General features: G+C 45.1%; 1 protein-coding gene across 1 annotated transcript; it reads right to left on the bottom strand.

Moving 5' to 3' along the window:
- Window positions 1–13,010: 13,010 nt before the first annotated feature.
- On the bottom strand, window positions 13,011–17,071 carry LOC307146273 (acidic mammalian chitinase-like; the record flags this gene model as incomplete). The annotated part of the gene is made up of 11 exons (XM_079850171.1): window positions 13,011–13,478; window positions 14,278–14,410; window positions 14,494–14,610; window positions 14,711–14,893; window positions 15,527–15,650; window positions 15,788–15,912; window positions 16,017–16,182; window positions 16,277–16,333; window positions 16,469–16,673; window positions 16,928–16,954; window positions 17,047–17,071. The coding sequence occupies 11 exons, from the start codon at window positions 17,069–17,071 to the stop codon at window positions 13,204–13,206; spliced, it is 1,437 nt and encodes a 478-aa protein (XP_079706297.1). The 3' UTR covers window positions 13,011–13,203.
- Window positions 17,072–17,395: the final 324 nt, after the last annotated feature.

The raw sequence follows: 17,395 nt of genomic DNA, 5'->3' as shown, positions 1-17,395 counted from the left end.
GATGGATGCGTTCGTTACACATACTTTCAGAAGCCGGCACCCGCTTTGTAACGGACACATTGGTTTAACTGCAGTAATGTAACTGTCTATGGTTAAGATAAACATCGTCACTATTTTTAGTTAATTAATAATTAATGCGCGTGGCTGCAGCAGGTGTAGATTTCTTTCGTACCAACTAACATTTGGAAAATACGAACATTTTAATGAATCCGAAAATTTACGCCAGAACCACTTTACACACGATTTACACAAAAATTCGTTCTGCTCGTGTTTCATGAATGAGACCCAATACCTCTGGCTTGTCCACGCAGATTCTGCTCCTATTCACTGTTTCAGGTAATTGCATTTTTATGTAATATTTCACAACTTTACAAGTAGTCTTCTGTATGTCAGAGTTTATATTTTTGACTTTGCTCTGTCACACTGTCAATGATTAATACTTAAGATAATATGTAACACCCGCATTACATAGAAAGGACCAGTACTCAGATGTTTATGGAGCTGGCTGAGAGAATAGATAGTTGCCCAGAACTACTGTAGACTCCTGCAATGACATCAAGATACAGAGAGCAGATAAAGACCTTTTGACACAGTCTTTATAACCTCTGTATTTTACCTTTGTTTCATTGCTCTCATTTGTGCCAAAATCTAGTCAATATTTTCCTTGGTTGCTTCGAAAGTTACCTTGAAAGAAAGTACAGATCTAAAAAGAAATAAGATTACAAATGACTCTGAAATATTTTCACTTCAATGTTACTGCAGGGTAAACAGACTGTGGTTTAAAGTATACGCAGTGCAACTGTTTTATATTATACTATAATTTAATTACATATATGAATAATGAATAATCTAAACTATGCCTCATTTTAAGTCCCTGTTGTTTTTCACCTGTCTGTCTCCTATTGCCTGTTATCTTGTATCACCTGCCATTTATGATTTTGCCATGGAGATGGTTCTTATGTAAATGATCACATTAGTGTCACGAACTGCTCCGAGACACGAAGGTTGAGATCCAAATGCAGCTTTATTATGGGCAATCCAAAGGCGTAATCCAAGGTACAGGCAAAGTCAAACACAGGCAGGCAGTCCGTACATACGTACAAACAAACAAACAAACAAACAATCTGTTGTGATGAGGCAAGGACGAAGCAGAGAGAGAATCCATATGCAAGCACTAATTTAATGAAACAAACAGGAAATCCAGGGCAAACAATGGCATACAGAACGTCTCGGTTACATGTGGTAACCCTCGTTCCCTGAGGGAGGGAACGGAGACGTACGTCGTGGTGAACGACGAATAGGAATCTCGCTAGAGAGGCCAATCTACTTCGAGTGAACTAAAACAAGCCAATGCACATTGGTGTGCAATCATTTGCATCAGCTGTGCAGCCTCGCAGCGCGGGTATTTAACGAGCAGCTGGTGTGATTGCACTTCAGTTTTTTGCTGAGGAGCCAAGCCTGAAAAGCTGGTCGCCCCGGCGGGTAGCGGCAGATGTGGCGACGGGACGTACGTCTCCGTTCCCTCCCTCAGGGAACGAGGGTTACCACATGTAACCAAGACGTTCCCTATCGTTCGGTCACTACGACGTACGTCGTGGTGAACGACGAATAGGAATCCCTACCAAAGTGCCACAGCTGCTGCACCTCATCCAGCGCCCTGGGCAAGCCTCTACACCTTCTTGCCTGGAAGGACGATAGGAGAGGGCTTACACCAAGAGTATCCTTCACTGTTGTTCCGTGATAACCCATACAGTGAGATTATTGGATAACACTGGGAAAGCGTGCCCGAACTGAGGGAGGGGAACGCTGCGGGAACCACATTCTTAAGAAGAGTTATGTGGGAATACACATATGGACTAACCCAAGGGTTGTACTGCATATGAATAATGGGTGACTTAGCCCAAGGGAAAGACACAGGCTTCCGTTTAGGAGCAGCCGTGGAAAATATACACATATGGGATCCCTGTAGGGTCACACATATGGGACCCAGCCTAGACCCGGTTCTCAAGGATTCAGCGGGTAAAGGCCTGGCACTGGACGCTCCGCCACGTCCGGGCCGAGGGTGTTTGGAGGACTCGACAGGTTTTAACTCTGGAGCAATAAGGGTGCACAGTAGGGTGCAGCAAGCCGACAGAGCTGGTACTCACAGTGCTTCTACCCGTTTAGGGTGAGAACACGGGAGGACACGGGCTCTACACGTAGGCTATAGTATCTAGCAAACGTGTTAGGTGTCGCCCAGCCCGCAGCTCTACAGATATCTGTTAGCGAGGAGCCACGTGCCAGCACCCAAGAGGATGCAACGCCTCTCGTGGAGTGTGCATGCAACCTGAGCGGGCAGGGCACGCCTTGAGCTTCGTAAGCCAAGGCGATGGCATCCACTATCCAGTGGGCCATCCTCTGCTTGGAGACAGCCTTTCCCTTCTACTGGCCTCCTTAACAGACAAAGAGCTGGTCTGAGGTCCTGACGCTTTGGGTTCTGTCCACGTACATACGCAGAGCGCGAACGGGACAGAGCAAAGCCAGGACTGGGTCTGCCTCCTCCAGGGGCAGTGCTTGCAGGTTCACTACCTGATCTCTAAAGGGAGTGGTAGGAACCTTGGGCACATAGCCAGGCCGGGGTCTCAGTACAACAAGGTTGTCACCCGGCCCGAACTCTAGGCACGATTCGTCGACCGAAAATGCTTGCAGGTCCCCTACCCTCTTGATCGAGGCCAGTGCAATCAGCAGCAAAGTCTTCAAGGAGAGAAGCTTTAAGTCTGCTGACTGCAAAGGCTCAAAGGGAGCATCCTGAAGTGCTCGGAGCACCAGGGAAAGGTCCCAACATGGTATGGAGGGGGGACGAGGAGGATTTAATCGTCTCGCCCCCCTAAGGAACCTGACGACCAGGTCGTGCTTTCCAACTGTTTTGCCATCTATGTGGTCATGATATGCTGAAATAGCAGCAGCATGTACTTTACGGGTGGAGGGAGACAGCCTTCGCTCCAACCCTTGCTGCAAGAAGGAAATCACTGACCCTATCGAACATCTTCGGGGGTCCTCTCTGCGGGAGGAACACCACTCGACGAACAGGCTCCACTTCAAGGCGTACGCACGTCTCGTAGACGGCGCTAGCGCAGAAGTGATGGTGTTAAGTACCTCTGGGGGTAAGTCACCTAGAACCTCCACGTCCCGTCCAGGGACCAGACATGGAGATTCCAGAGGTCCGGACGCGGGTACCAAAGAGTGCCCCATCTCTGAGTCAGAAGATCCTTCCTCAGAGGAATGGGCCAGGGAGGGACTGTCACGAGGAGCATGAGTTCCGGGAACCAAGTCCAGGTGGGCCAATAGGGAGCCACCAGAAGGACCTGCTCCTCGTCCTCCCTGACTTTGCACAGGGTCTGTGCAAGTAGGCTCACTGGGGGAAATGCATATTTGCGGAGGCCCCGGGGCCAGCTGTGTGCCAGTGCATCCGTGCCGAGAGTTTCCTCGGTCAGGGAGTAAAACAACCGGCAGTGGGAGGTTTCTGAGGAGGCAAACAGGTCTACCTGAGCCTCTCCGAACTCTCTCCAGATCAGCTGAACCACCTGGGGGTGGAGTCGCCATTCTCCCGGGAGCACAGCTCATGATAGCTCGTCGGCCACACGGTTGAGCACACCGGGGACATACATGGCTCGAAGCGACCTCAGATGCTTCTGACTCCAAAGGAGGAGATGGCGGGCGAGTTGCGACATGCGACGGGAGCGTAGACCACCTTGACGGTTGATGTACGCAACGGTCGCAGTGTTGTCCGTACGGACCAGCACGTCTCTGCCCTGTAGCGGCCTTTTTAGGCGGCTCAGAGCGAGACGTACTGCTTGCAACTCGAGGCAGTTGATGTGCCAGTGCAGTTGGGGGCCCGTCCACACCCCTGACACTGCATGCCCGTTGTACGTGGCACCCCAGCCGGTGGCAGAGGCATCTGTGAAAACCACAGCATGCCTGGACACCTGTTCCAAGGGGACTCCAGCCCGGAGGAACGAGGGGTCTGACCACGGACTGAAGGTCTGGCGGCACGCCGGTGTGATTGCCACCCGGTGAGTGCCGTGATGCCACGCCCATCTCGGGACTCGGCCGTGAAGCCAGTGCTGAAGCGGTCTCATATGGAGCAGGCCGAGCGGAGTTACCGCTGCTGCCGCTGCCATATGCCCCAGGAGCCTCTGTACCAGCCTTCAGCACCGACTGAGCGCGTTGCTCTGTGAGGCGCGCTGTCTGTGCGACCGAATCCAACTCCATACCGAGATAAGAGATCCTCTGCATGGGGGCGAGTTTGCTCTTCTCCCAATTGACCTGAAGGCCCAGCTGGCTGAGGTGCCTGAGCACGAGGTCCCTGTGTTCGCATAACTGATCTCGAGAGTGTGCTAGTATGAGCCAGTCGTCGAGATAGTTGAGAATGCGAACGCCCTGTTCTCTCATGAGAACAAGGGCCCCCTCCGTGACTTTCGTGAAGACCCGGGGAGACAGGGCCAGCCCGAAGGGTAGGACCTTGTACTGATATGCTCGACCCTCGAACGCAAAGCGCAGAAACGGCCTGTGTCGAGGAAGAATCGAGACATGAAAGTACGCGTCCTTCAGGTCGATCGCTGCAAACCAATCTTGGGGACGGATGCATTCGAAAATGCGTTTCTGCGTGAGCATTTTGAACGGTAGCCTGTGAAGGCTCCAATTCAAAACTCGCAGGTCCAAGATTGGTCGTAACCCACCACCTTTCTTGGGCACAATGAAGTAGGGACTGTAGTGCCCTGACCTCATATCGGCTGGAGGGACCGGCTCTATCGCGTCCTTCGCCAGTAGGACTGCGATCTCCGCGCGCAAGACATGGGCATCGGCTGCTCTCACTGTAGTGGAGTGGATGGCCCGAAACTTGGGGGGACGCCGGGCGAACTGAATCGCATAGCCGAGCCTGATGGTCCGAATGAGCCAGCGAGACAGACTGGGGAGCACTAGCCAGGCTCGCAGAGACCGTACAAGTGGGACCAAAGGGACCGTAGGCGTACCCGGAGTGGGGCAGCGAGGTGGAACACAGGGGCTCGGCTCGGGAGGCTCTCTCTGGGAGGCGGCCCGTAGCGGAGTCTGAGTGTGCTGCGCAACACTTACCTGGTTCCACGAGGCGGGAGGTGCAGGAGACGGCTTGGTTGCGTTCTCGAACTGCACACTGCTGCCTGCTGGCGATAGAAGAGGCGGATGAGAGTGGTGAGGATTCTCTCCCCCCACTGCTCTCCGGGCCCTCTTCGGACCCAGAGACGGAAGAAACTGCTCTTTTATTGAAAATTTGAGTACCGCTGGTTTTGAGGCCAGCGGCGGAACAAAAAGAAAAGGAAAACAAAGATTTTCCACCCGGCCCTCTTCCGGGGGATGGAGCGATGCAGTCATCGTCTCCTGGAGAGCAGTCCCTGCCATCTCTGGGTCGCCCGTCCTAGGGCCGCTTGCTCCTGGCTTTGCCGCCCTTCTTAGCGGGTCCTGGACGGGCGGGGCGGCCCGCCTGCGACTGGCTCCACGGCGCCGTTTGGATGGAGACTGCTGCTGTGGCGCGGGAGCAGGGGCAGACGCAGGAGGCCGCAGGAGGCCGCCCTCGGCGACGAGCAGACTGAGGAGCCGCAGACGGAGGAGTGGGAGCAGCAGCTGGCCGCCGCGGCAGGATGTGACGGATGGCCTCAGTCTGCTTTTGTACAGCCGAGAACTGCTGGGCGAAGTTCTCGACCGCGTCACTGAAGAGGCCGGTCTGGGACACGGGGGAGTTAAGGAACCGGAGCTTGTCGGTCTCCCGCATGTCCGCCAGACACAGCCAGACCATGGTGGACATCGCACGACCCACCGACCGCACGGTCACCTTCGTCGCACGAAGCGCGATGTCCGTCGCGATACGAAGTTCCTGAAGAACTTGGGGATCATGACCACCCTCGTGCAGGTTCTTCAGTGCCTTGGCCTGATGAACCTGCAGCAACGCCATGGCGTGCACGGCAGAGGCAGCTTCCCCACAGGCCTTGTAAGCCTTGCCGGTTAGATCCGACGAGTACTTACAGGCCCGTGAAGGGAGACACGGTTCTCCGCGCCAAGTGGAGTTAGGGCACAGTTGCATAGCAACGGCCCGTTCCACTGGCGGGATGCGCGTGTATCCCTTAGCTGCCCCGCCATCAAGGGTGGTGAGGGAGGAGGAGCCACCGGAACGGTTTCTGGCAGTAAAAGGTGCCGTCCACGTCCCCGTAAGCTCCTCATGCACTTCCGGGAAGAAAGGCACTGGGGTGGGTTGCAGAGAACCAGCCCGCGCCACCCCGAGATACCAATCATCCAACCTCGAGGGTTCGGGACACGGTGGAGGATTCCACACGAGCCCGACCCCGTTGGCGGCCCGGGAAAGCATGGCCATCATCTCCGGGTCCGTCTCATGCACCGTTGACACACCCGAAGGAGGTATCGGCACCGAGTCGTCATCCGCAGAGAAGTCTGACTGACCCTCCGATGCAGCGATCGACATCTGATCCTCACAGGGAGCCCCAAAGGAGACAACCGGTACACACCGCGAGGATGGTCCAGCTTTCTCCAATGTGGGCTCAACTGGCTGCGGAGCATGAGAGGGGTGAGGGCTCCTAGGGGGTTGGTTCCCCGAAGGAGACACGCTCACAGTGATCCTCAGGTCACCCATGTCACTGCCCGAAGCAACCCTCTGAGGAGGATTGGATCGAGGCAGCGGCACGGGGACGTGAGTCTCGACCGCAGCTCCGCGATGGTCATCTTCCCACAATGGGTACATGACTCATCCACCAACGCTGCCTCAGCGTGTTTAATGCCCAGACACACAAGGCAGCGTTCGTGACCATCCCGTGAGCCCAGGTAACGACCGCATCCAGAAACACACAGATAGAAAGTCATCTTTAAAAAGACGCTCTCTATCTGTGTAAGCTCTTTTAGGGACTGCTCTCACTGGCGCTGAAACACGCAGGGGAACAGTCACTGCGAACACAGACAGAAATGTGCACCTGTCTGTGCGTTGTCTCTCTCTCTCTCGCTGGCAGGTCTTACCAGCTGTAAAAACAGCTTTTAAGCGCTCTGATGGCGCACCTTACCAGCTGTTATAACAGCTTTTTTTGTTTGCTCAGTATGTAACAAAAACAAAAAAGACAGAGAAAAAGAAGAGAGAAGAAAAGAAGACTGCTCGCGCTGCCGTGTTGTTACGCCCGCACCGGGAAGGAGAGGTCCAATAAGGCTCGTCTCGTCAAAGTCACACTCTGTAGAACGCATCGAAGTGCTTGGCTCCGAAGCAAAAAGCTGAAGTGCAATCACACCAGCTGCTCGTTAAATACCCGCGCTGCGAGGCTGCACAGCTGATGCAAATGATTGCACGCCAATGTGCATTGGCTTGTTTTAGTTCACTCGAAGTAGATTGGCCTCTCTAGCGAGATTCCTATTCGTCGTTCACCACGACGTACGTCGTAGTGACCGAACGATAGGGAATTCAGGACTGGAACACTGAACATGGAAACAGCTACAACGACCGACAAACAACAACTGAAGCACAGGGGTTTAAATACAAATGCAAACAAGCTAAACAAGATAACAAAGGGGCGTGGTAAATAAGAAACACCTGGGGAGACTAATCAACATAACAGGGAACTGCTAAACATGGGACAAGACAGAGGAACACAGACATGAATCATTACACAAACAAACAAACAAAACAGGCAGGGAGCAAAGGCAAGAGAGTAATCCACAGAACAGGCAAGAAATCCAAAAACCAAGAGACATGAAACCAGGGAGAATGCTCAGAATTGCAGTGTGACACTAAAACAAAACTTCGCAGTGAGTGAATGAATGAATGAACATGGAATAAATAGGCTGAAACTAACAAGGTAATGAGATACAGGTGAATGCAATCAATGATGATGAGTCCGGGCAGTGAGTTCTGGGAAATGTAGTTTGCGAGTGAAACATGATTTTTGTGGTGTGGAGTGCCCTCTGGTGGCTCTCAAGGGCACTCCAGCTGGTGACCATTACAATTAGCCACATTACTGAATGTTTTCTAAACTGTAATGCAGAAGAAATAAAATAATGTTAATGGTCTCCCCAGTGTTGTTACTGTTAACTAAAAATCGTTTTCGTTAATTGAAATAAAGCTGAAATAAAATATAAATATAAATATTAGGTAAAAAAAACTTTAACTTGTAGTTAGGCTAAATGAAAATTAGAAATATTTACTAAGCAATGAACTGAACTAAAAATAAGTTAAAGTTAAACAAATTAAAAACACACACTAAATTAATAAAAATTAAAACTATAAATACTATATAAAAACTACTATAATAGGCTATATAAACAAACATGGTATCAATAAGGTTCATTAGTTAACATTAGTTAATGTATTAACTAACATTAACTAACAATGAGCAATATATTTGTTACTATATTAGTTCATCTTTGTTAATGTTAGAACTACATGTTAAATACAGCTGTTCATTGTTTGTTCATGTTAGTTCACAGTGCATTAACTAGCCTAATGTTAACAAATACAACCTTTGATTTTAATAATGTATTAGTAAATGTTGAAATTAATATGAACTAAGATTAATAAATGCTGTAGAAGTATTGTTCATTCTTAGTTCATGTTAACTAAGGTAGTTTACTAATGTTAACTAATGAACCTTATTGTAAAGTGTTACCGCTATCTGCTTAGCGCACTGGGAACGAGAATACCCACGCCGCCAAGCTTGGAGGTGTCTGGACCCTTTACGAATGTGTAGGTGTGCTCACAAGAACACAAGAAGGCCTCAGACATTAGCTTGGGATGTCGACTCAAGGACGTGAGAGCCCGGAGTGGCATGAACATCCAAACTATAAAATCTTATGAATGTGTGCGGAGAGGACCAGCCTGCCACATCACAAACAAATTGCAAGGGGGCACCCTTTGCCAGAGCATTAGAGGAGGCGACCCCCCCCCGGTGGAGTGAGCCCTTAGACCCGTTGGCAGAACTTGACCGCGCACCTCATGGGGAAAAGCAACAGCATCCCTGACCCAATGTGACATGGTCTGCTTGGTGGCAGCCGCCCCCCTGTTACTGCCCCCATAACAGACGAACAATTGCTCTGACTTAAACCACTGGCTAGTGCGGTGGACGTAGGCCTGAAGAGCACGGACTGGACACAGTCTGTGAGATCTCTCCTGCTCCAGCGTTATGAACGGTGGAGGGCAGAAGGCCTCAAGGGTGGCCGGATGTACAGTCGAGAAAGGAACCTTAGGCAGGTAGTCAGGATGAGGATGCAAAATCACTTTCACCATACCTGGGGCAAAGTCTAAGCAGGATGACGAGATCGACAGAGCCTGCATATCCCCGATTCTTTTTAAAGAAGTTATAGCCATTAGAAAAACCATATTTAGGGTCAGAAGTTTGTCAGACGCTGACTCTAGAGGTTCAAAGGGGGTCTCAACCAGACCCTCGAGGACTATAGCTAAGTCCCATGAAGGGATCTTGGTTCTAACCGGTGGCCTCAGTCGTCTGGCCCCACGAATGAAGCGAGCGAGCAGAGGATGTCTCCCGAGTGGCGCCCTGTCCACCAAGGCGTGGCAAGCCGAAAGAGTGGCCACATAAACCCTGAGAGTGGAGGGGCATGTGCCTGTCGACAACTTTTCCTGCAAAAAGTCTAGAACTGAAGCAATCTGGAAGTTGACTGGATCTGCATTATGTGCTGTGCACCACCTTTCAAAGACACCCCATTTACTGTCATAAATCTGTCTAGTTGAGGAAGCCCTAGCACTTAGAATGGTCTTGATAACATTACGTGAAAGCCCAGTGTCCCTCAGTTGGTACCCATCAGGGGCCAAACATGAAGGTTCCATAGGTCAGGCCTAGGATGGAATATCGTGCACTCCGCCTGAGACAGAAGGTCCCTCCTCTCCAGAATCGCACATGGCAAGCCGTCAAGTAGAGATATTATCTCTGAGAACAATACTCTGTTCGGCCAGTGCGGCACTATCAGTAAGAGGCAAGACCCTTGTTGGCGAAATCTGGCTAGAACTCCGACTTTTTGCCATTTTGGGCCATGTGTGCGCCATCGCTTCCAGACCCAGGGGGGCTGGGTGACTCAGAGAGAAGTAGAGGGGACTGATAGGAGGCGAAGAGGTCCACCTCTGCTTCGTAAAATCTGGTCCAGATCTGTTTGACTACCTCTGGGTGGAGTTTCCATTCCCCCGTCGGTAATTTCTGTCTGGACTGTAAATCCGCTCCTACATTCAAATGCCCTGGAATGTACACTGCCCTGAGTGACAGGAACTTCTCCTGGGCCCAGAGAAAAATCTGCCTCGTTATTCTGTTCAGATAGCGTGAGCGCAGACCTCCCTGGTGATTTATGTAAGAGACTGCCGCTGTGTTGTCCACCCGCACTAGGACATGACAGCCTCTCAACTGAGGGAGAAAGTATTTCAGGGCCAGAAATACAGCCATCAGCTCGAGGCAATTGATGTGCCAATCGAGGCGACCCAAGGCGAGGAACCGGGGTCTGAGCCACAGAGATAGGGTACGAAGCCCGCGGTGCGTCAACTTTATTTGCCTTTGAGAATTGGCCCTTGGATGAAATCCCCAGGCTTTTAGCCACAACTGAAACGGTCTCATGTGCAACAGCCCCAGAGGAATCACCGTGGATGCTGAAGCCATGAAACCTAAAATTTTTTGGTTCTGACGAACAGTGCGATCTTGGCCTAGCCTGACTTTGCTCATGGTTTGCCGAAGGGTCTCGATTCGAGCGGGAGACAGTTGTGCCCGCATTGTGATAGAATCCTAAACGATCCCGAGATAAGTCATTCTCTGGGCAGGAGAAAGAATGGCGTTTCTTGGCGTTGAGTCTCAACCCTAGAGAAACTAGATGAGCTAACACGATGTCTCTGTGTTGAAGCGCCATCTCTTGCAATTGTGCTAGTATTAACCAATCGTCTATGTAATTTATAAATTTTAACACTTCCTTTTGAGGGTATGTTAGATGTTCCGTGTCCTGGATGACAGCAGGAAGCAACAGAACATCTAACATTTCACTGAAACCGCTGCCCCCTGAAGCACCAGAGGCGGCGGGGATGGAGAGGTTACGTGGGGGTAACGAGGAGGGGCGGTCAGATGTTGTACGCGCCCCATCCCGCTACTCCCACCATGTATTGAGTAACATCTGACCAAATAATTATAAGTTTGTTGACTAAATGCAAACATAAGAAACCCTGACCAAAAACAAAAGCTTTGCTAAGCACAATTACACTTCAACTGAGTTCCTTCACTGAAAAAGAATAAGCTAGCTATGCGAATAAATCAGACAAAATGGGCATTATGATGACGAATGGATCAATAATAAGTGCTGATTAGTTTTTAAGATTAATAGAATTTTCCACAATTTTGAGTGTCACTTTTTGTGTTTGAAAGTGTTACTGTTTTCAGGGGACATGATAGAGCTTGAAAAAAAACATCTCACTAGTTATCTCTGGTTACGAAAACACACAGTTTATATTTCTGACTTAACATTGTCAGACATGCTGCTTTGGTGTTTTGAACCAACTTTCTGAGAAATACAGCTCTCTATATAATTATTCTACTCTTCTTAACTTTTTATTTGAAAGTTATTGATTGATTTTATTGAAAGTTATTGATTGATTTTATTAAAAGTTATTGATTGATTTTATTGAAAGTTAGTACATTAGTACAATTTTAAAAATTGCAGTATGGGCCAATAGATTATCATTAGATCTTGTGTTAGACTATGATTGATTATGTCTGTCTCCATAAACATTTGTTTCGGATATCACGTGAATCACAAAGCTGTAGCTCAACACCAGGTTATTGTTATTGTTTGTTAGAATGTTAATTTGAATTCTTAGTTGTTTGCACTGAAATGGTCTGAAAATTACTGTGAATGTTTTGCATTGATTATTTTTATGAAATTTATTTAATTTCATGAACGTTAAGGTTAAATGAATAAATATTTTTGTTAATACAAACACAGATGTGTTTTTTCTTATTCTGTATTTTTTTCTGATAAATATTCTAACATTGTATCTAAAAATATCGTACCTAAAAACGTTTAAAAATTAACCGCGTCACAACGGTTACTGTAAGACCAAAATTTCTGATAAATGTATCTAAACATATCTTATCTAAAAACGTTTAAAAATTAACCACGTCACAATGGTTACTGTAAGACCAAAATTTCTGATAAATATTCTAACATTGTATCTAAAAATATTTTATCTACAAAAACATTAAAAATTAAAATTAACCACGTTACAATGGTTACCGAAATACTGAAGTACCGATAATCTGTAAGACTGAACACAAGAGATCTCACAAAAAGATGACAGCTTGCAACAAAACAATAAATTGCTAATATGAAGAAAAGGTCATGAAGCAAGGACATAGAAACCCATTTGCCTAATCTTCTCTGCTCACACTTCCAAAAACTCCTTTTCCTTTCACCCCTGCTGAAAGTTCACTAAGAATGTCTTTATACCATATGATGTATCCTGTGCATCTATTGCTTTTTCCCTTTCATGTGTGGTATCATTCATTTTAAATGCCTCAGTGTGGTTGCTAAAATGGTCTCAATTTCACAGCAGTCACTTATATTATGAGAAAGATTGAGAATTCTGTAAAAGTGTGCCTCTCACAAGGTCTCTGGTGAGATTGAGAATGTTTTTCTTGGGTCACGGGACAGTGGCGTGCACAGGGGGGTGAGAGCTTGAGCCCCTGCTCCTTTAACCTCTAATAGTAAAGTGCCCTTTCGGTCGTATTTACATAATCAATGTTTATGATTAGTTCCTAATTAGAAACAATCTAAATTTTATAATACATTGAAATTAGAATCAGATTAAACACAGAGCTAGAATCAAATTGAAACTAAATAATAAATTCGAATAAATTAATTGAACTTAGAAGCGCAAGTAAAAACCTGCACGCAGAATACCTTCACCCACGCTGCTGAGGTGCAGTCACACTCTAATGTAAAATAAGTGGACAAGTGCTGTTTTTTTAATCAGGTTAGTTTTAATCAGACAAGTTAGAATGTGACCCCTTTTTTAAACCCAACAAAATATTTTACGAAAGTAGTATTATATCATTGACTGTCTATGTTAAATTTGAAGACATTAACACAATACTTAAAGATAAAATTTGAAATTATTGCGGCACTAGTGGCCCTGAATAGTGAAACCGTGATAACGTGAGGTTAATTCTTAGGCCAGTCACAGCACAGGCAGTTGGGATTGAAGACGGTCCCTTCAGCGCATCTCTTTACATAGGTCATGCCATTAGCACAATGAATGAAGGTCATCGGGTCAGCTGGGTTTGCATATATTCCCCCCGTCGGTTTGTCTACACAGAACTCTGTTCCTGAGGGAGCTGTCGGCACAACATGAGGTCTAGAAGATAGAGCGGTGGTGGATGCTGTTGTTGAGGTCCCAGAGAGCACATCGGTTGTATTTGGAGGGAGGGATGGAAACTCTGGAGGAGGAAATTGGAATTTGATGTTTTATCTTAAGTTTACCAATTATTAATCTGGTTTATTACACGGCTCCCTGGAATACTGGATTCTGACTGGTTAATCACGGCATCCAGTGGTCTGATATTTCCTGATATTTAGCATCATCCATGGCTACGCTTAAGCATGCGGGTAATATTATGAACCATTTTCAACTCAATTGAAACTCGGATATTACCGCAAAATAAACCGTGACAGGGTGAGGCAGAACAGAATATACATTATCTATTCTTTATATAATATAATCATTATAGAAGTCAAAATGATGAGATGCTATGTCATAATGAGATAAAATGTCAAAAATATGACAGTAGAAATTATGAAAAAAGTCATGACAAATTTAAAACTGAGTAATTGAAGTATGACAAAGTTGAAATTTAAGTCTGACAAAGTTGAAATTATGACATAATTATTAGATCAAAAGTCAAAATTGAACTCAAATTGAAATCACAAAAAGTTGACATGAAATTTTGCACATAAATATGAGATAAAAAATCTTAAGTAGATAGTTATAATAATGAGATTAAAAAAATCTAAATTATGACAAATGGAAATTATAACTAGTTGAAATTATGGAGACAAAAATCATAAGTAGGATTATAAATTTAACCCATTTATGTCATAATTCTGACTGTTTATCTCATAATTATAAATTAGTATCTCATAATTTTGACTTTTCACGTGATAATTATGATTTACCAACGTATGTTTTTTTTTCTTATGTGGCGGAATAGGCTTCTATAAATATGAGATGTACTGTACCAGTATCAAGAAGTGTACGGAGTTGCCCAATAAGAGGGTAGTTGCCCTGTCCACAGAACTGTCCTGCAAAGTCATCGAGATCCAGAGCCCAGACGAAAGCTCCACCGAACTTGTTCTCCTTCAGGTAGTTCACCTGTAGCAGACCAGATTTAATTATTGAAAGCAGGAGAACTGCATTAAATTGTATGTAATTTCCAACATTTATGACATATTCACCTTAGTCGTAAAGCTTTCCTTGGTGTCAAATCCCACCCAGTTCCCATCCTTGGTTGCATAAGGAACCTTCTGATCATCAATCCATTGCACGGTGGTTCCTTGAAGGAAAGTACAGATCTGATGGGAGATGATCAGTCCATGACTCTTCTGATTTTATTTTTCACAATTAAATATTGTGCTATGATGTAAGTGCACGAGTATAGACTGAAGATGAGACCTCATAATAGGACCAGAATCCGTTCTCACTGGTGAAAGGTCCAGCTGAGGCAGGTCCACTAGCTGGAGCTCCAACTCCACTGGCTGCAGACGCCAGACGAAACGTTCTTCCATATGTTGCAAAGCCCATCCTCAGCTTCTCCACAGGAGTACCCTGATCTCTCCAGTATTTCATTGCAAAATCCTACATTGTCATGATGAATCAGTTATTTTCTGTTGCATGTTTCCAGCTGCTTGGTGTTTGCAATGACTCCAGTATAATTCATAAATCATTTATATGTTATACATTGTTATACACTGCCCAGCCAAAAAAAAAAAAAAAAAAGTTTTGGGATTTAAATAGACAAATACTTAATAAAAAACTATGATTTGATCATTATTGCAGTGATTATTATGTTTCAAGCATGTTATACTGTATGATTGACAACAGTTCTTCTAACCCTAATTGATGGAGTGTCTAGCTTTTCATTTCTTAAACAACCAGTAGGAAGACACATCATGGCCATATTCCAAGAAGACAATGTCAAGATTCATCAGGCTAAAATTGTGAAAGAATGGTTGGGAGGGATCATGAAGAATGATTTTCACACATGAATTGGCACCAGACCTTAAATACATTGAAAGTCTTTGGGATGTGCTGGAGGAGACTTTACAGAGTGCTTGACTCTTGCATTGTCAATACAAGATCTTGACCAACAATTGATGCACCTCTTGATGGAAATAAATGTTGTGATGTTATTTCCATCAATAGGCATTTGACTTTTTTTATGACCGGGCAGTGTATTTCAGAAATTTTACAGATATAAGGCTTTTGTACAGTATTTAAGTAGATATTGTCTCCAGTGTCTCCAGAGCCACGGTACAGAGGACTGTTGTGCCCAGTTACCGACTCCCATGAGCCATGGAGGTCAAAGGTCATGACATTAATGAAGTCCAAATATCTGCATTACAAAAGGGAAATAGCGAGTTCATAGTTATCACCCATTTATACATTTGATTGGCATTTTAAGAGATTCTATCCAAAGCATAATCATATTTCATGATTCAAAGTGAACAAAAAAGTGAACAGGAGACATACTTGGCCATTACTGCAATTTCATAAGCAGCATCAATGTTTCCTTTCCCAGCAGCCACTGCAGCGCTGAGCATTAGTATGGGGTGTCCAGTGGTGGCACTCTCTGCCTGGTAAGCTTCCTGGAGTTCCTGTTAGAGTCACATATTTGCAGTAATATTCAACCATGTTATCAAGTTGTTGTAAAGAGCATTGATTTGTGTGAGAGAATACAAATCTGTAAATAAGGAAGTACCTTACACAGCAGAGTGAATCTCTGCTTGTCTTCTGGAGGACTTCCACGAGCACCAGGATACTCCCAGTCCAGAACCAAACCATCAAAGCCATGGGTCCTCAGAAATGCGATGGAGGACTGAATAAACGTCCGCCTGTTTTCTGATGTGGACACCATGATACTGAACCTAGAGTAAAGCGGGAAATCCCATGAAGATGAAATAAACAGTTCTGTTCTACACACACATCCTTCAATATTCAATGTTTGAGCTGGACTCTTACTGAGCTGAGCCGAAGTTCCATCCTCCGACAGCCAAGAGAGTTTTCAAGCTGGGGTTTCTGTCAAGACAAATATTTGTATCATTATTCGCTGTAAAAAAATTAATAAATCATTATTCAAAACTAAATTACATAATGCATTCTATTCTGTAAACAAATATATTTATAAACAAAACATCACATAATATCACATACATTTTCTTTAGTCCATTGAAAGATTTGTAGAGAGTTTCATCATTCCATTCAAAGGTTGTCAATTTATTTTCCTGATTAATAATGGAAAAAGCATAAATTAAATGAGTGCACAGATGTGGGTCCACATTAGATGGCAGATACTTGCCACCGCCAGGTCTGTACTGAGAAAAGTTTGTGAAGTAGCATAGCAGTTGGAAGGCCAATCCTGTAAAAAAAAAATTAAAAAAAATTACTACACAAATATTTATTACACAAACATTAATAATAATATAAAACAGAACTAATAATATTATTAATTATTATTATTATTATTATTATTATTATTATTTCCACAACCCTACAAAGGACAAGCTGTTTGGATAATGGATACATTTGAATTGTTATTATTAGTATTATTTAAATGTGGCTTTTGAATATAATATTTAATAATGAAACAACAAATACATTTTTTTTTTTTACCAAAGTGGCACAACGCCAGAGAAAAGCCTGAAAAGAGATACAAATTGAAATGTTAATAAATAAAACACTCAAACATTCAAACTCTTAAAAAGCATTCTCTAAGAGCAACAATCACTTACCAGCTAGAAAAATAAATTTGGTCATCATAAAGTGAAGACTTGAAGTCAGTCAAGAAACTGTGTCTGCTATTGCTGAAATGCAGAATTTATCATGTATTTTACTTCCTTTTATCCCCAACACACAGAACTTCTGCATGAAAACAATTATTAACCAAAACAGAAATTCCAAAAAAGGAATTTCGCCATAAAAGCTGCTCACTGTTATCTGTCCTGGATGTTGCCATACATCACAAACTACTGTATCATAAAGTTATGAATACTGTATCATAAAGTTATAAAGTAAAAAATCTCTTTACTCTCTAAATAAAGAAACCATTAAGACTTTTAAACTGAATTTAAGAACTTTTGA

The sequence above is a fragment of the Squalius cephalus genome (genome assembly GCF_949319135.1).
Source record: "Squalius cephalus genome assembly, chromosome: 18".
NCBI classification, from domain to species: domain Eukaryota; kingdom Metazoa; phylum Chordata; class Actinopteri; order Cypriniformes; family Leuciscidae; genus Squalius; species Squalius cephalus.
This window is presented reverse-complemented; position numbering and strand designations above follow the sequence as displayed.